Raw genomic sequence first — 20,629 nt, forward strand, 5'->3', positions numbered from 1 at the left:
AATGGGAAATAGGTTGATGGCTTTTTTTTTTTTTTTTTTTTTCATTTTGCAGTTGATGTGAACACAGCACTGCCCTTGCAAGTTGCACCAACTTCGGTCCCCATGGATCTCCGCTTGGACCACCAGTTTTCCATGCCAGTGACGGAACCTACACTCCGAGAACAGCAACTCCAGCAGGAACTCCTGGCTCTCAAACAAAAACAACAAATTCAGAGACAAATCCTTATAGCTGAGTTCCAGAGGCAGCATGAGCAACTTTCCCGTCAGCATGAGGCTCAGCTACATGAACATATAAAAGTAAGTGATTGAAACACAGCTGTGAGCAGTGGGTAGAAATACTAATTTAAAAAAAATGCTCTAAATGCAGATGAACTTGTTTGAAAGGTGGAGAAGCAGTGGGACTGGTAACCCCTGTTTAGAGAATCATATCTATAGGTTTAATACAGAGAACCAAGTACCAACATTTTAACAATGAGAGATTAAATTTAGATTCCAGTCTCGTAGGTCCTTATTGAGCACCTAAATAAGTGACTCTGACTTTGAAAAGTGCTGAACTGCCCAACTACTCCCCATCAACCCACTTATTTAGAGGCCTAAGTGTGAATTTAGGAGCCTGCAGTTAGGATTTCATTTTTGAAAAATCTTGACCTAAATAAAGAAACCGAGCCCCTTTTATTGACAAAATGGCTATTGAGAATAGAACTTGTAGGAAACCAATGTTACTGTTCTGCCTAATATCTAAATGTAAAAGTGCACTTAAAAGTTAGTGACCATAAGTTTTAGATTGAGGAAAAATATTTTGTATGTGGTATGATTCCAAAATCAATCTCACCTGATGGATGCTTTATATAGCCAATATTTGTAGCATTCAGTAGGAAAGTCAAACGAAGGATTGGGTTTGAATGTAAACATTTGTGATTGAGATATTAGAGTCTATATTCGGGGTAGTCATTGCAGTTTATTTTCCTATGGCTTATAAACTCTTTGAGGCAGGGCACAAATATGGTGTTTTTATAATGGTCTGTGAACATTTCAGTAATATAAATGTGGAACAATGTTTGGTAGCAGTTAGTATCAAGCCACAGGTTAGGTTAGTAGTGCTCTCATCTAGTGTTTAAAGCTATTCAATGTTAATGACATTAAAATCTATATTATAATGCACATAAGGGGCCTATCTCTGCTGAGAGCCACACGTGCAGTTCTGTGGACATCAGTGAAAATACACCCAAGTTTCTGATCCAGAATGGGATTGTTGGAATATCAGTTATGATTTCTGAGATTTCCTGACACAGCTTCAGTAGGAATACTGACTTCAATTTCTTTGCAGTATGATGTAATTTAAATATTTTACCAGTATTAACTGTAGTCATACTTTGTTGTTGTAGGTAATGTACCAGATTATAAATTCATCTTGTGAACATTCCTGTTTGTTAACCGAAAGAGCATTTTAGTCAGTACAGTACAGTTCTACTCCTCTAGCAAAGTCAGTCTTCAGTAGGGTTCACAGGATTTTATGGGGCCAGATCTCATATTCCTTTAAAATGCCACAAAAGAGAAGAGGACATGTTGTCAAAAATTGTTAACTGAATTCCAGAGCTACTTTATGTGGATCATATTCTCTATTAACTGCAGAGGAAACTTAGCCTGAGTAAGGAGTGCCGAATAGGGGAGCATTAATTAGTTTGATTAATGTGAGAAATTTGGTGTTAGAATCGAGTGCACAAGTTGTCCATTGCACATCTGCAAGTTATAAAGCAGTCCCCTGGATGTTATCTTCTCCAGAGCAGCACAAAAGCACATGCAGGGTTTGTGGGAAGGGGTGTGTGTGTGTGTGTGAGAGAGAGAGAGAGAGAGGTCTTACTTTCAATATTAAGTGCACGTTAACCTCTGCCCTAATGTTTTAAACTGTTCTGTCAAACAGAATGAAAGCTAACATAACAAATGGAAGTAGGAGGTACAGTTTGGAAGATGGCTGTTGCACAGTGAAAATGTTAAACATTATATAAATATTCAGAGTAACAGAGTATTGCTATGGTAACATCAGTTTTCAGAATTGCGAATGTGCTTTGCTCTCAAAGGGGGGGGTTAGAATTGCACAGGGTACATAGTGTTGGTGTAACATTAAAAAGTGATTGCACCCTGAATCTTATAACTTTTTCACACATATCCTTTCTTTTTAAAGGTTAAGTACTATATTATATTTACAGACTTTCTAAACAGCAGAATAGACCTATGTTAATTACTGTCCATTGTAACATAATTGACTTAAGTTGTCAGCAGTAATACTTAAACTGAAGATTTAGTGCCAGCTATGTGGATCATCAGCAGTGTGCATGCATGTGTGTGGTGTTAAGAACTTAATCTCTTTAGGGCAGGGACTGTCATTTACCATGTGTATGTACAGTGTCTGGCACAGTAGGGCCTAATCTGGGTGTTAGTTGCCTTTGGGTGTTACCACAATATACATGTTAAATAATGGTACTGTCAGTACCACAATACTGACTTTCAACACGGACTTAAATTGCACTCTGGGTTTCTGAGCATGAAAAATGCTGCTCATTCTGAACTGTATGAAAGGTATGGTGGTTGTCAAGTGAGGAGACATTCCTGCTAGTAACCTAATTATAAGGCCGTTAATAATAATCTTAAAAACAACAACATATCACATGGAACCTCCACAATTAATGTACATGTTGAATGTATCTTGGAAAAGTGCATCATCGAATTTGTATAAAATTTATGTTTATGACTTCAATAAAAGTCTACATGATAAAGAAAAATTGATCACGGATTGAACAAGCTAGTTCCTTTAAACCAAACTATACTATTGTCATAATCATTGTTTGCAGTTTTGGCACGTTTTTGTTGCATTGTTAATAATTCAACCTACATTTAAAAATAATTGATATTTAATAAAATAACTGGCTGAATTAACCTTGGAAAACTGGCAGCTGTATTTATTCCAACCACCATTAAGGTTATATGAGTTTTCATTCAAGAGCTTGAATGAAACACACAGCCAAAGATAGCAGTGATGGTCGCAATTTATTTTTATTGTTGTTGAGCTGTTTTGGAGCATAGGAAATATGAGGGGGAATGCTCATCCCATTTTTTTTTTAAATAAAGCAAACAAATAACCTTGCAGCCAGGACAGGGAAGCAAGCTGTGAGCTGAAAGGTAAAACTTGGCATAGAAATAGCCCTGATTTGAAGGGCTAGTGCCCTTCCTTTTTTCAGAGGAAATAAGTTTTGATTTGAAAATCAGATGCTCAGCGTTTGCAAGAGAGTTCTGTTAAACTTGTAGTGTGTAAGGCAGGGTTTGCTCTGTGTGTGTGTGTGTGTGTGTGTGTGCATGCGTGCTTGTGGGATTGACTATATCTTTAGCTGCATAATGAAAGTTCTAGTCAGGTATATTGCTGCTAATTATATGACATCTGTAGCTGGAGGCAGGATAAGTGCAGACCTTGAAGTATGAGCGTGTTGAGGAAATATCAGCAAGTGCTTTGTAAACAGATATAGTTTCAAAGATGTATGGGAGAGGAATGACTTCCCTGCTCACTTTAGAAGTACTGCAAGAGTTACTCTGGAGAAAGCTAGCATGGGATTTGTGTGTAGATTATTGCAAGCCAGCAGTCTCTCAAAGTCCTTCAAAATTAAGTGTTTTCTGAAAAACAAAGCCAAACAAAGTACCAATCAATGCCAGGTAGGGATTCCCTTTATGACCCCTCCTATTTGCTCTAGTGATTGAACCTTTTGCACTGTAGACATATCTGATTCATGGCATGACAGATCGGAGTTCTGAGCAGAAGTTAGCAGTGTTGGCTATGAGTATGTCTGCACTGTGAGCTAGAAGTGTAAATTCCAGTTTGAGTGGACATACCTACGCTAGCTCTGATTGAGCTAGTACGCTAAAGAGAGAGAGTGGCTATGGGGTGGGGGGCGGAGGCTAGCCATCCTGAATTCGTACCTGTCCAAGATTCTAAGCATGAATTTGGTTAGCTAGCCCTTCCCACCACTTGCACCACTGTGGCTTCTCTGTGTGTTTAGCACGCTAGCTCAATCTGTGGGTATGTCCACTTGAGATGGAATTTACACCTCCAGCTCAAAATGGAGATAGACCCTGTGTTTTATAGTATCATGTTATTCGAGAGGTTAAGGTATTGTAGAAGTCTCTAGTTTCAACATGTTTAACGTTAGAGTAAAACCTCAACAAGCTAGTTCAGAGATTTTTAAATTGTTCCATAGCTTTGGAGGTTAGAGCATTGGCCTTCTATATTAGGGTCCTCAATTCAAATCTCCATTGGGCCTTGTGGAAACTTTTGTTTAAGTGTGGTGTTGGTATAGCAGAATGTTTCTTCACAGAGGGTATGAAAGATCCCACAATCAAACGCTGACAGGCCACCTTGGTGCGTGTGATGTTTCAAGTCAAAATAAGGCAAAGGTTATTATCAGAAAAGATTATTAACCTTTGGAGCAGATTACTAAAGCATGTGTTGATTTCTCCATCACTTGTACTCATTAAACCAAGACGTCTTTCTAAAAGATAGGCAAGTAGTTCAGCCACAATTCATTGAACTGGATATATGTTATTGCAGGAGATCAGACAAGATGATCATAATAGTGACTTTTGGCCTTAACATCTTCTCCATTTCACTGAAGCAAGCAAAGCATGAGATACCTGCTCATTCGCATCACCTGCCTTGCCCTCCCACTTTTGGTGTTAATTTTATCACTTCTTAATTCATCTTAACAGACACATTTAGCAATTGTCTCTTTCCTGGATTTGCAAGATAATATGAATGCAAATAATGTTTTTGCAGAGGATCTTCATCATTCAGACTCTTCCTATTCTTATATCCATGAGACAAAAGAAATGTTTCAGTCAATGTAATACAACATGGGCCTTGAAAATGAAAATGCTATATTAGTTTTTGGAAGAAGGAAGGCTGGCCATGCCCAAACTTATTAGGCTCACTCACATAACTTAGAGAGACGAAGACGAACATTGGATCAATACGGAATGGGAAGATTTTGATATCACTCTGGATTGTGTTCTGCTGAGGTAAAAGGTCTCCTCAAATTGGACCACATGCATGTGTTAAATTAATCCTTCTGTATGGGACCAAGTAAGAGTTAGCCCTGCCTATTTCCTGTTTATTCCCACAAACACAACATTTTCTCACCACTCCACTTGGGAATTCAGAATTACGAAGTCGACTCTTGTAGAAGGTTGGACTTTGGTCTGCAGGGTATCTCTAGTCAATCCTGGAAAAAGTGCTAGATTTGTATGTTTTACAAAATATGTTGAAATTAGATGAAAGGTCTGTTTTTCCAACCTTCAGCTTGGGTGTTATGTTTCTAACTGCACAGAGGTGGAGGGCTTGAAGAGACCAGAAACAGGAAGAAAGGGTTGCATGTTCACACTTAAATTTGTTTTTTCCTGACTTTTAGGTTCTATTAGTGCAGGGGTTCTCAACCTTGTTCTTTCTGAGCCCCTCCTCCCTCATTCCCCCCCCCCCCCCGCCTCGGCCAAACATGCTATAAAAACTCCAGGGCCCACCTGTGTCACAATAACTGGTTTTCTGCATATAAAAGCCACAATAACTGGTTTTCTGCATATAAAAAGGGCGGGAGTTAGGAGTTAGCAAGCAGTAGCATGCCACAGGAGCCCCTGCAAAGCTACATTGCTCAGGCTTCAGCCCTTGGGTAGCGGGACTCAGGGCCTGGGCTTTAACCCCATGTGGGAGGGCTTCAGCTTTCTATCCCGGGCCCCAGTGGGTCTAATGCTGGCCCTGCTTGGCGGTCCCCCTGAAACCTGCTCCCGGTCCCTCCAGGGAGCCTCGGACTCTTGATTGAGAACCACTGTATTAGTGGAAACGAGAGCAGATACCATTCCTAACCTGCCCCATAGACACACTCTGTGGATTCCAGATTTGCTTCTTCCTTGGGGTTTGGCTTTTGTTGACCGAGAACACAAGCACTGTCACCTATTGCAATTTTATCACCAATCTTGCGATATTTGGTGATTTTCTGAAAGCCCCAGCTCCTGGATTCATATTACATGAGTCTCAGCTTTCAGTTAAATTGGCAACATGAACTGTAGTTTCAAAAACTAGGGGGCAAATAAAGATATCCTAGATCCTTTTCCCCAAGGAGCCACTGCCACCTCCCTTATATCCTAGTGGGGCAACAAGTTGCCTGTCTGGATAGATCAGCAAAGCCCATTTAACCGTTTGCCTGCAGGATCAACAACTACTAATAGGATTCAGTATTTAAAGCAAACACTAGCAGTCTATTGCAGGAAGTTCAGAAATATTACCAGAAAAACTCTGTACATATTAAACATTATGATGGCACATCCTATGGATTGATAGAAAAAGCACTTATTTGATTGATTATGTAATTATGTAGATAGGAAGTTTTCAGTAAAAATATAATATAATAGACTGAAAATACCTTCTTCTGTTCTAGAAGGCTGGGTAACTAATTAGTTTTGTTTTATTTTTGACTGTTATGCCAGATGCAGGTAAAAAATACACTTTTTAAAAATAACTAAACATGGATTTACTCAGGCAGTGAAGCCTTTGAAATATCTTAGGGAAAAACACTCATTTTGAATGGACAAAAAAGTTTAAATATTATAAAGCTTGTAATATGGACAGGCAGAAATCCATGAAATTATGTTGCATATCTTTCTGTGCAGGGAGGAGATAATCATGGCTTTGAATCTACTTTTGAGGTTTTCTTTTCAGTTTTCAAGTTAGCTATAGATTCAGAAGTACATTTTAGTATTTCATATAATGTTATTTTCTGTAAGTAATAACTACTGAGCTGTGGCAGTCCTGAGAATAACGATGGGCTGGATTAAGTCCTCCCTGCTGGTCATGAATTCCCCAAAAACTATCAGGGTCTCCAGTATTATTCATTCTGTTGTATCCTGTGGGTGTGTTATGACACTATCTTGGGGGGGCGGGGGGAGCACTTCTGCTTTCCTGTACTATATTTGTGACATAAGTATCTAGAATTTATGAATTTAGCTCTCCTGTGCTTTTCCATTAAATTAAATGACAGGCATATTAGTCAGTGAATGCATGTGTGTACTTACTGCTTATATGTCTCTTTGGGTATATGGGCAATAATATTCACATGCCTCTCTGCTGTATTTTGTCTAGTTATGCATTAGATCGAGGTGGCCAGCCTGTGGCTCCGGAGCCACATGCGGCTCTTCAGAAGTTAATATGCGACTCCTTGTATAGGCACCGACTCCGGGGCTGGAGCTACAGGTGCCAACTTTCCATTGTGCTGGGGGGGTGCTCACTGCTCAACCCCTGGCTCTGCCACAGGCCCTGCCCCCTCCCCTGAGCTGGCGGTGACCTTGCTCCTGCCCCCTCCCCCCTAGAGCCTCCTGCACACTGTGAAACAGCTGATCGGGAGGTGTGGGAAGGGAGGGAGAGGCGTTGATCGGTGGGGCTGCTGGTGGGTGGGAGGGATGGGGAGGTGATGCGGGGATGTTGATGTATTACTGTGACTCTTTGGCAATGTACATTGGTAAATTCTGGCTCCTTCTCAGGCTCAGGTTGGCCACCCCTGCCTTAGATTATTACAAGCCTTTGCAGGCAAGAACTTTGCTTAGCATATTTTGGATACTGCAAAGCACAGTGTACAGTAGTACATAAATAATAGATATTGCATTACATGTTTGTCTTGGCAAGTAATGTAACTTAAAATAGCTTTGCACTATTGCCCTTGTAGCTGGTGAGTAATTTCAGTGCCAGTAGATACTGAATGGCTAAACATTAACCATAGTAAATATTATATAGGTGTATACGGATATACCTAGAGAATTAAATACATTTTGAATAGATTTCTTAAGTAGCTTTTTATAACTTGAAAATTTGGAGGATACCATGTCTTTTAAAAGAAATATATACAGCTCCATTATTATAAATTACAGCAAATAGTTCTGTAAATATTTAAAAGGACATGTTAACTTGAGTTCTACTCATTTCAAAAAGTAGTTAAAATGCTTTCAGACCCTGTGCCCCCTCCTGCCAATTTCTGCAGTTTGGCAATCACATTTTCCATTTTCTGTCAAATGTTTTTCTATCTGCTATTGCTGTGTGAAAGACTTTCACAAAACAGGGAAAAAATGACTGACACTAAAAGAAAACAGTGACATGGACTATACACAAAATGCTGTTAAAAATACAGCCTGAACAAACTGGGAAGGGAAAGAGACCTTTTTGTCTGTAATAAATCACTTTATAGTAATTTTAGGTGTTGTTTTTAACAAGAGTTGGTTTAAAAAGTATTATAGAAGTGTGATATTTTTTTCTTTTAATTTTAAAATTGACAGTGCCCCTTTAAGTCTCAACACTCAACCTTTTCCAGAACATGACTCCAAGTTAGAGCCTAAGAGTCTCAGGCCCATCCTCCGTTCTAGCCATAAAGGAAAGGAATGTGGTTGTGAAACCTCCTGGATATATTCATGACCCCTTCCTTCCTCCCACCCAAGCTGACAATTGTTGCTTTAATGCAAAACAGTGGCAGCAGTTGATTGCTTTTAAAGTATTTCATCTCAGCTCTCTGGAAGAATTGGTCTCTGCATAAGTCCAGTCAATACAAAGGTCATGAAAACTAGATGTAAGGGAACTGTTGCCCCCTTAGTAACATTCAGTGGGGGTGTTTTGGTTGGCTAGCTCCCAGTACTAACAGGGGAAGGGTCTATGGGAAATCAGGACCCTGAGACTAACAGTCCCCAGGAACAATGGGGAAAGGCCAAAGCTCCAGGTCAGCCTGAATGACAGGGCGGGCAGGCTAATCAGGGAGTCAGGAGGCTAGGGAGGTCCTGTCCTCCGTGTGAGCTGGATTTGCCTGGGTCAGACAGAGTGGGGCCAAGCTAAGGAGAAAGCAGGGGCCCGAGCTGAGCTGGGGAGCAGAGCTGGGCCAGATCCAGAGGGACCAGAAAAGCAGCCCAGAGAGAGCAGACCCTGTCTTGGGAGCAGAGCTGCAGCCCCAAAGCCAGAGGCACAGCCCAGAGAGAGCAGACTTGCCCTGGGAGGAGAACTGCAGCAACCAGAGCCAGACGGGCCAGAAAAGCAGCCCAGGAAGCAGGTCAGTGCTGGGAGCAGAGTCACAGAAGCAGCCTGCAGAGCAGACCTGTCCTGGGAGCAGAGCTGTAGCAACCAGAGACAGAGGGGCCAAAGAAGCAGCTCAGGGAGCTGGAGGCAGAGCAGCAGTGCAGAGACAGAGTGGTGGAGCCGGGTGTGGTGAGCAGCTGGGGAGAGTGAGGGGGACCCTGGGCAGCAGGCCCAGCACAGGGAGACGCCTCAGCCAAGAGGCTCTGCAGGCCATGCTTGGATCGTAACCCCGATAGGGCAGGGGTGACACTGGGAAGAAGGGTCCTACCACTTGGAGCCTGAGAGCATGTGGCCAACACTAGAGCAAGTGTCCAACCCACAGTATCCCTGCAGCACAGCCAGGGCCTGAGAAGGAGGCCTGGGACTTGCAAGGAACAGACTGTGAACGGCCCTGACATTCCAGAGACACTGTTTGTGATGTTCCATGCCACAGAGCCGGGTGATGTGTTTCCTTTAACCTTTCCCATTTTTCCTTACTCTTTTTAAAATTAATTGTTGATTAAATAACTTGCATTTGCTTTAAATTGTATGTAATGGTCAGTGGGTCAAAGAAGTGCCCAGTGCAGAGAGAGTACCCCGGAGTGGGGACTCCCTAGCCCCTGTCCTAGGTAACCACAGCAGGGTTGGGGGTCGAGCCCCTCAGGAATCCTGGGCCCAGCCTTGTTGGGGTCACAAGGACTCTGCCAGACAGGAGAGTGGAAGAGGAGTCCTCAAGGGCAGGGAGGCCTCTGGGTAAAGGAAGTGGGAGCGAGGATTCAGATCCTTTCACTAGCCCACTTCACCGGGGTAGTGCAGAAGCCAGGAAAGTTCCCCACAATAGCGGGACTATTCCCCCGTTACATAGAGGGCTAGAATCTGAAAGAAATAATATTTGTGGTGGGAAAGTAGAATGGGTACAGTTAAGGAGTTCTGCTTATCAGAAAAGCAAGATCACTGCATACACAGAGTAATGAGAAAACCCAAACATGTTTAGAGAAGATAAACTCAGCCTTATGAAGGCTTCACACCATATGGAAATATAGAAAACTGTCTTTCACAACTATCGTGAAACTTCACAAATTGCTAAAACTTGACATCTGAAAGCAGTTCAAGAAAGCAAGTTAAAGGCTGTTCTCTACTGATGGCTCCTGTGGCTGCTGAGGACTTGCTGCAGAGAGAAATGTTCGTATCTGTAAAGTGATGGTAAATGGATACATTAAGGAGATGGATTATCCACTTAAACACGCTTTGTGAGCCATGTAACAACATTTGTAGTCCTCACTAATCTACTTCACTAAACACAAACAACCAAACCATAAGAATAATAGGAATTTGAATGGGGACTTGGGGCCCGATCCAGCTCTCCATGAAATCAGTCTTTCCACTAACTCCAGTGGAAATTTTGTTGAGACTTTGTCTATGAAGGACTTGGTGCTGAACTTTCCACTTTTCAGTTTCCAGTTCCAATCCAAACTTGGTTGGTAGTGACCCAAAGCTGTTGCCGTTTACATTTTAATCAGTAGCCTAAGTGACATGATTGAGGAGTCTGTCTAGTTTTAGGACACAGGTGTTTATCCTAAAAAACCCACCACAGTTAGCACTAACTGATATATTTATTGGTGGGCTTACCAGAGGACTGAATGGACATTACCTCTCTTATCCTATCTTTCATACAGCTGGGCTCTCCAGGTCAGGATTCAGGCACTTTGGTAGCATAGTATCAGGAAGCTTGCACAGCCACTGTCCATGCTGCACTGTATCTGGTTTTGGATACACTGAGGACTTTGCTTTCAGGTGCTGTCAGACTGGCACTTCCATTAGCACTAAATGAAATACACAAAAGTGTTGTTTTAATGGTGGGACAGAAGATGATATGGCAGAGAGACAGGTAAACATTTACAAGTCAGGAAATTGCACGTGCAACTGTAACTTTTGTGCCTTCTGTGTACGCATTGTCATGAAAATTTCAATTGTATAATCTCATATTGTTCCTCAAATAAAGCTATACTTTTTACCTACATTCTTTGACACACATGTTTACTTTTTCTACTAGTGTGTACTACTTTGTGCATACAAGAGAGTCCATAGAATTAATTTATATACAAGGTGACCAGTCAATGGAGACAAGCAGTTGCCATGACCACAAAGACTTAGAATTTTAAGCACAGCAAGAGACCAAGTGTTGATTTGGTACAATGTGTATTCTCAGAGAATAATGATTCCAAAGGAAATTCCTTTCTTTATAGCCATTATTATTTATTTCCTAAATTTACCAGTGCAATATATAATATGATGACATTATCTCCCTAACCCCCTGCCCCAAAACAAAACAGAAAATCAGAGTAAGTGAAGAATCCATCAGGCTTTTAAAACAAGCATTTTCTTCTTTTACACAGTCCTTTCAGCATTATTTACATCATGGTAGCAGTGCCGTGGTTAAGAAAAAGATGGCCCTTGCATTCTAAAATCTCCATTTTTTTTAATTACAATGTTTCTCAAGCAATCTTCTAGGCTGAAATTTTCATTTCCTCAGTGTTCTAAATCAAAGAATCAATTGTTCTAGAACATACCATGAGAATCTGACCGTTTTTCTATTTTTCACATCTAAAGGGAAAACACTGGTAGGGAATATTTTAGACATATTTCGATGAGTAAAAATATTACTTTCTTTTAAGACTTCTAAACTTGGTGTGTGTAGTTAGTAGACCTTAATTAAAAATGCGCTCTTCCTTGTTGAAGAGAGTTGACTTTGAAATCGTTGGTTTGCTCAGAGGATTTGTTCATTGGCTAGGGATCATGCCTTCTCTTGGCGTGGTCATTTCAATTACAGCCAAGTTAAGTAAATCCATTTATTCATGTCCGAATATTGGTGAAATCATAGCAGAAGTTTTGGAATCCTTCATAATCCATTACTAACTTTGAGCACTCAACAGTTAACCGTCCAGTGATGTGCCACACACCAGCTGTCTATCTCCTTGCTGGTCCTCTCTTATGATTATGATCTTCCACCATAACTCTCAAGGTTATTTCCATCTCTGTGCCTCATGTGACCAAAGTACATAAGTTTGTCCATTGATTTCTGACATCAGAGTCTGCTTCTCTCCAAGAATATTTCTAACATAGGCATTCATCTTTTTACTTTGTCCAGGAGAGTCTTTGCAAGCACCACATTTCAAAAGCTTCAGTTTTCTTCCTGTCAGCAGCATTAACTTCACGTGATTCACATCCATAAATTACTATGGAAACAATTAGGCTTTTCACCAGATGCATCTTCGTACATTTCCAGATGCCATGGTTTTTTTTCAATTTCTTAAGGGATGCTGTAGTGAGCGAGCCATCCCTAGTCATCTTCCAATGTCTTTGGAACAGCCTCCTTGGTGGGATATATAATATAGGATGCCAAATCAATTCATTTTCTGCCTCTACAGTTTGTCTGTCAAGTGTGATGTCTGCATCCTTCCTGTTTTTGTTAGTCATGTCAGCTTCCATGCCTTTTGTTTTTGTCACATTCAGGAATAGTCCATATTACTCAGTTTTGTTTAGTTTTTTTTTTATAGGCTGCAACATTTGTTGCCTTGAATTTGTGGTTGTAGCAAAGAAAGTCATGTCATCAGCATATCTGAGGTTGGTTAAGAGATGTCCACCAATGGAAATCCCAGTTGCTTCCACATTGTCAAAATCTTCTAAGACTTCTCTCATAATAAATTCTGCATATTTGTTAAAAAGGTTGGGGACAAGATACGATTGTCTCACACCCTGCGCGGTGGAAAACCGCTCACTGTTGCCTGCTGTTGTTCGTCCATGGTCTGTTGGTGTAGAGGCTTGCGATGAATACAGTGAGATACTTTGGAATCTCCACATATGCCCGTATTTTCCAAAGACAGTTAGGTTGGATGATATAAAAGCTTTTTATGTTATGATTCATGTTAATGAAGACATGATCAATGAGTGATTGTACTTGCTGCATTTTTCAGTGATGTGGTAGATCTTCATGATCTGGTCATGCGTCCCACTTTGAAAACAGCTTGTGATGGTGGTGGTTGTGCTTCTGTCCTTTGTTTCATGTGATTCTGGGATTACACAGAGCAGAACTTTGCTTGTGTGCAATATCAGGGAGATTGCACAATAATTACTACACTCTGTTATATCTCCCTTCTTTGGGCAGAAAAATTTCCCTTGTCCAGTCCTCTGGCCAATTTCTAGTCACCCATACATCATTATAAATTTTCCACATAAGATCAGTAATGTGTTCACCAATCACTTTTAACAACTCTGCATGCACGTTATCTACCCCTGGTGCTTTCCCAGGTTTCATTTTCATAATAGCATGCAGCACTTCCTCTTGCAGGACTGTTGGCTTCAGACTCTCTTTTTTTGGTCATCCTGTATTGTGGAGTAGCTCTGGTGAGGCATACAGAATGTCACAGTAATCTCTCCATCTGTGTTTAATATCACCTTCAGTGAGGACTCTGCCATCATGATCTCTTATTATGTTTCATTACAGGGAAAACTGTTTGGTATATGTTCACAGCAGTCAGACATTTTCTTTTGAATTACCACTTTTCATAATTCTCAGGCTCCATACATTTTGATCTTATATTCGCTCATCTCATTTAGTCTGCCTTTGAATCTTATCTGCTCAGATCCTGTATATTATTTTCCGACGTTCTTCTGTCTCCAACCCATTCTCATTCACTCTGCATCATTTTGTTTGAGGCTAACAACTGATGGTCTGACCCACAGTCTCCACTCTGGAAAGTCTTTGTCCATTTGGACACTTGATCTCCAGCTTTGCTGTATCATTACATAGTCGATTTGGTTCTTTGTCATACAGTCAGGTGACCTCTGTGTGGGTAAACATCTAGGATGTTTGGTGAAGATGGTGTTTGTAATGAGTAGGTGATCAGAACAGCAGAAATCAACTAAATGCCTTCTTATCTAATTTTGTGAACACTTTCCTTTGCTTCCCTTTACTTTTAGAGCTTGCTGCTCCAAGTTTCTCATTCAATTTCCCAATTACAAGGATTTATATTTGATGTTTTAGTGTCTTTTCAAGTTGTTCATAAAACTCCTCTGTTGTGTTGTCAGCCACCATTGTAGGACACAAGCCTGTATTCTTGACATATTGATTGTCTGGCTTCGCTCAAAGGTGAATTGTAATGATTCTATCGCTGACTGAATTATATCCAAGTATAGACTTTGATGTCATGTTGGAAAAGATGCACACAACTCAATTTTCTTGGTTCCATGCATCCATTGTAATGAAAGGACCCTACCCTTCCAATGCAGCTCTGACATTCCTGTCAGAGGCACATATTTCTGTCTTACAACTTTCCAATTCTTTGATCACAGTGTCAAGCTTCCCTTCATACATATTCCTTGCATTCAGTATTCCTATTCTGCTGATTCGTTTATGAAGGTTTGGGTCCTTCTTTTCCTTGGTGCAAACATCAGGCACTGTACTTCCCAAAGGATTGGTACAGCACCATCATAACTACAGCCTGCACTTTTAAAGGCCGGAGCCTCTTCCCCTGTATAATTTGTTGTGCCTTCTGGCCCAGGGGTCTTAACCACCCAACGTCCCATGTGGATCCCTTTGCCTTAGTTCTGCCATAATAGTTCTCATGGGAGAAAGTACAGAGATGTCCCTCCAATTTGTGGCTGTTGGTTAAATCATGATTATGGAGAAGGATCTGTCACAGGTATTTTTAGTAAAAGTCAGAGCCAGGTTGCGGGCAATAAACAAAAATTCACAGAAGCCCATGACCTGTCCTTAACTTTTACTAAAAATACCCTAGGGGGAGGGCTCACTGGGGGTCGCTGCTCCAGTTTCCCCAGGACTGACTGCAGCAGCTGCTCCAGCCCCGCCACAGCTCCTGCAGCAGGGGTTGATCCAGCACCCCCGGGGCTGACGGCTGCTCCAGCCCGGCCATTGCAGAAGTTGCGAAGGTCTGAGACCATCACAGAATCTGTGACAGAATCGTACCCTTAATCATGATTTAACTCTTCTGCCTTTCAATGGCCTTTCCTCCATCTAGGGTCCCACTATACTATTTAGTGCTCAGACTCCTGGGCTTTACCAAGTTATTTAACCTCCACTCGGCATCCATGACCAGTCTCAGGTAGTACTGTCTACTGCCATTATGGTAACAGGCTACTCCCCAGTGACTAAAAGTTAGTATACTCTGATGGCTTTTTAATGGCCTCTGTGAAATGTGGTGGTGGTCTGTCGCTTTTCTAATAGAAAAGTGTCCACATAATAAAACCAGCACCATAACTGACATTATTTGGTATCCTTGTGGACATCCAAATTATTAAGTGGCTAGTGAAACTGAGCTGTTCTCTTTCCAAGAGGTGTTCCTGATAAGTCACATAGAACTGCTAGCACTGCCGCTATTCTTATTTGTACCTATTTCATGAGCAGAGGACTTCCATTTTTAAGGCTGTCAGGCTGATCACTTGTATTCTATTTTTGTAAAAAGGAAAAGTCAAAAGAATTGATAAATAGTTTATTAGCCGTGTAGAGCAGGTTATTTTCCCTTAATGTCATAAAGGCATATATTTATAGGCACTCATCTGTGAATTTAGTGAATATTTGTATATGACCACCTACATATATTTGAAAATGCAATAATGCTAATATCCACTGGTGTAACTGCAAACTTACAATAAGAGGAGATGTAAAGAGAGAGATCTAGATACCTTTTTAGGAATCTCACAAAATAGGTTTATATGTCTCCTACAGAATTCAGAACTGTTAACTTGAGTTGATAACTGCCCAACAGCCATTCTCTTTACATTTTCATTTGGTCACTTACACAGCAGTGTTTTAGTTTTAAGGTTAGACCTAACAAAATGTAATAATCTTACAGGTGTGCAAGAGTGGGCAATGCATCCTGTGATGACAATATTATTAGTCTAGAAAGTTGCACCTGAAGGTTTAGTGGTGGGCTATAGCAGACTCCATGTATTGTGCCTTGTTAATATTTAAATAGGTTTCCACATGCTCAGGGTTTTTTGTTTGTTTGTTAAGGGTTTGTTTTTTACAGTAATTTAAGCTACCTACTTTTTCTGTTTCGGGGTCTCCATTGGTTTTTCTGTTAAAAGCAACTGAGTCCAGTATTTTTAAACCATTTTAAAGACTTAAGCCCTGATCATGCAAAAACTTACTCAGGTCCCTTGCTTTATGCATGGTGAGTAACAAAGGTACTATTCGCAAAAAGTAAAGGCCAAAACCTTTTACTTACAAGCATCAAACAAGACTAATACTGACAGACGAGACTCTATTTTTATCTCCCTAAGATGTGCTCCTGCTTTCAGATAGGAAGGAGGTCAATAAACTATGCATAGTAATAACATGAATGAATGTCTGAATAAAATCCAATATCATAAAACCATCTAATGGTACTCAGTGTAGTTACTGTATCATCATGTCATGATATCTTGACCTATTTTCAGGTACCTGCTGATACAGCTCATGTTACACTGTATAAATTAGAGGTCATTAATCTGTGAAGTTAAGTTTTGGGTCCAGAATTTTTTCTAGAATATGAAATTTGTCAGATTTTGCAGATATGTCTGATTTATAATACAAAGAAGAAATCAGAACTTTCAGCTTGCACATATCACCTCTGATGCCTCAAGTTTTTCCTTGTGAGCCCTCTTTGCCCAAAGTAAATTTCTGTTCAGTGTTGTTTTTCATTTCCTACCCAGTGCTGTTTGAGGTTGGAATGATGTTTCTTTGAAAGTATTCACAAGACTATCTAGCAAATATGCAGAGAAAGGCAGTTCATTAGTCGGTTAATAGGAGATATAAAAGCTTCTTTACCCAAAACATATTTGCATTTTCCTTGTGTTTTGTATAAGTTATAGCATGATTTATGGAGTGTTTGGTCATTATAGCATCAACTTGTCTCCCATCCAAATCTGAGCATTATGTATTATGTTTATATTGTATATAATAAGTATATATTGGTATCTCTTCATGTGTACTGGGATTTTAGAATAAGAAACATTAGAAGAAGAGTACATTACAATTCTCATGAATTTTCAACTCAACTCTTTTATCTAATTCGGTATAAAATAAATTTTAAATATATTAAGTGAAAAACAATCAAAATGCCACCACTAGAAAATAAGCAAAAAGAAAGCAAAACAAAAAATCCATTAATAAAATGCTATTGTTGAAATTTGACATGCACAAAATACAGTAAATTCAAAATGATGGGTCCCATAGGAATTTTGCAATTTGTTTACAACATTTATGAAAGGGAACAGAGTTAGCATTTGAATGGAAACCATAATTTTGAATAACCTGACTTGTTAAAATGTCAACAGTAATGTTACATGAGAATTTTCTACATTTACTTTTTTTTTTGAAATGTGATCAGTCTGTATGAAACAAATGAATGTATTCAGTATGGAATGGTGCAATATGGTACCTTTAAATTAATGCACGTGATATGTGCATGGGTGAACATTCAAATTATATTTAATATTCACATAAAACATTTAAATTAATTTTTGATGCACAACATTTCTTCAAATATGTTGCAAAAGTAGGTCAAATGTCTTCGTCACGGACATCTGCAAAGAACAGCACTACTTAGTCCTCCTTCTGACCACCGCCTTGTACAGTGATGCTGCAGCCAGGTCAAGAGGAAGCAGAAGCAGAGCTGAAATGGTTGCTTGCATCATGCTTCAGCAGTTCATTTGCCAATGCTGGTTATTGGAAGGATAAGGCACAGGAGGACTAATCTGAGATTTGTGGACACAGGAAAGATCCAGTATCTCCTTGGGCTCTTTTCTCATTGGAGCAGGTGTTCTAGTCAGAGGCCATAGCTTATGGCCAGAGATTCACCTTGAGCATCTTCTCCTCTCTGGGAGACTTCTTTTCCTCTGTGTCCAAGAAACAGCCAAACAAGTGTACTACTTGCTCTCTCACCACTGGGTCTCTCCGGCCACCTCCTTCCTTGTCTTTGGGGACCTTTTCACTTCTCCCAGGCTAATAAATGACATATTTCCTCTCCTTCAGTTCTTTCCTTCTCACTTTTTTGAAAGTCCCAAGAGAATGCTTCTGAATCGTCTCCCACCTCACAAAACTATTTGATCTTGCTGTGAAGCCTATCTAACTTCTCATATGCCATACACAGTCACCATAGTGCTGAAGCACCTAGTAAACATTGCTGGACTCCCCCCCCACCCTTCAGCGGGGCTCATCAAACCAGCAGCATGCTCCCAATTGCATCTTTCCTTCCTCCACCAGGGTCAAGATTTGGTGTTTGGCCCCATCAGCTCTTCCCAAGCACCTCCACAGAATCTGCATGCTAGATCCTGCCTTCCATAATGTTTGGCTGGCCCACTCCACAGTGGATTTACTATTCCAAACCCTCAGACCTGCCTCTGTATGCCAATGTCACTCTCTAGAGACCTATATCAGAAGATGGATGGGCATGATGAGAAAAAACTCACTTAGGTCTCAACATCTGGGCCTCCTATACCTCTAGGTCTGTTATCCAATGGTGGTTTAATGTCTAAGCAAACAAGTGAGCAGCTCCACTTGGCACTCAATTCACACTTCCTCTGGACACAACCAATTAGATCTGCTGTTGAGTTGACACGGCTTTTGGTAAGGAGTTCTTAAGAGCCATCGTAACCCAGCAGCCGTAGAATTCTCTCCTTGAAAAGGGGGTTCCGAGCAGTCTCCCCTCACTCACATCCTCTATATTCCCTAGTTCACAGAATCATAGAATATCAGGGTTGTAAGGGACCCCAGGAGGTCATCTAGTCCAACCCCCTGCTCAAAGCAGGACCAATCCCCAATTAAATCATCCCAGCCAGGGCTTTGTCAAGCCTGACCTTAAAAACTTCTAAGGAAGGAGATTCCACCACCTCCCTAGGTAACGCATTCCAGTGTTTCACCACCCTCCTAGTGAAAAAGGTTTTCCTAATATCCAACCTAAATCTCCCCCACTGCAACTTGAGACCATTACTCCTTGTTCTGTCATCCGCTACCACTGAAGAGTCTAGATCCATCCTCTTTGGAACCCCCTTTCAGGTAGTTGAAAGCAGCTATCAACCCCCCTCATTCTTCTCTTCCGCAGACTAAACATCCCCAGTTCCCTCAGCCTCTCCTCATAAGTCATGTGTTCTAGTCCCCTAATCATTTTTGTTGCCCTCTGCTGGACGTTTTTCAATTTTTCCACATCCTTCTTGTAGTGTGGGGCCGAAAACTGGACACAGTACTCCAGATGAGGCCTCACCCATGTCGAATAGAGGGGAACGATCACCTCCCTCGATCTACTGGCAGTGCCCCTACTTATACATCCCAAAATGCCATTGGCCTTCTTGGCAACAAGGGCACACTGTTGACTGTGACAGGGTCGGGCCAGATGGCTATAGGAGAGTAATAGAAGGTAGCTATATTAGCCCCAGGCTAAGTAGGTCCCTTTTCCCTGGGTAAGGTAACAGGGAAGGTTCCAGAACAATCACAAACCTTCTGGAGACAATTAAGACAGGCTGATAGAATCTCCTTCCTTAGAAGTTTTTAAGGTCAGGCTTGACAAAGCCCTGGCTGGGATGATTTAATTGGGGATTGGTCCTGCTTTGAGCAGGGGGTTGAACTAGATGACCTCCTGAGGTCCCTTCCAACCCTGATATTCTATGATTCTATGATTAGAACAACTGTAGCCAATCAAGAAGCTTCTAGAATCAATTAAGGCAGGCTAATCAGGGCACCTGGGTTTTAAAAAGGAGCTCACTTCAGTTGTGGTATGCGTGCGAGGAGCTGGGAGCAAGAGGCACTAGGAACTGAGAGTGAGAACGCGGACTGTTGGAGGACTGAGGTGTACAAGCATTATCAGACACCAGGAGGAAGGTCCTATGGTGAGGATAAAGAAGGTGTTGGGAGGAGGCCATGGGGAAGTAGCCCAGGGAGTTGTAGCTGTCGCACAGCTGTTCCAGGAGGCACTCTAGACAGCTGCATTCCACAGGGCCCTGGGCTGGAACCTGGAGGAGAGGGCGGGCCTGGGTCCCCACAAATCCTCCCAACTCCTGGTCAGACACAGGAGGAGTCGATCTGGACTGTGGGTTCAGAAAAACGGCCAAGCTGAAAGCTGCCGTGAAGCTCCAAGGCGAGCAAATCCGCCTATAAGCTCAAGACCCACCAAGGTAGAGTAGGAACTTTGTCACATGACTCATTACCAGCTTCTCATCCACTGTAACCCCTAGGTCCTTTTCTGCAGAACTGCTGCCTACCCATTCGGTTCCTCGTCTGTAGCAGTGCGTGGGATTCTTCCGTCCTAAGTGCAGAACTCTACACTTGTCCTTGTTGAACCTCATCAGATTTCTTTTGGCCCAATCCTCTAATTTCTCTAGGGCCCTCTGTATCCTATCCCTACCCTCCAGCGTATCTACCTCTCCTCCCAGTTTAGTGTCATCTGCAAACTTGCTGAGGGCGCAATCCACGCCATCCTCCCTCCAGATCATTAATGAAGATATTGAACAAAACCG

At 41.4% G+C, this 20,629-nt stretch overlaps 1 protein-coding gene across 12 annotated transcripts in view; it reads left to right on the top strand.

The window, feature by feature from the left end:
• Positions 1–20,629, top strand: part of HDAC4 (histone deacetylase 4) — a 475,906-nt gene that overhangs the window by 247,417 nt on the left and 207,860 nt on the right. For all 12 annotated transcript variants that reach the window (XM_048870012.2, XM_075118165.1, XM_075118166.1 and 9 more), the window contains one exon: positions 53–297. In XM_048870012.2, coding sequence (XP_048725969.1) covers positions 53–297 — 245 coding nt within the window. The remainder of the gene's footprint in view (positions 1–52; positions 298–20,629) is intronic.

This window comes from Caretta caretta, chromosome 11 (genome assembly GCF_965140235.1).
Source record: "Caretta caretta isolate rCarCar2 chromosome 11, rCarCar1.hap1, whole genome shotgun sequence".
Lineage (NCBI taxonomy): Eukaryota > Metazoa > Chordata > Testudines > Cheloniidae > Caretta > Caretta caretta.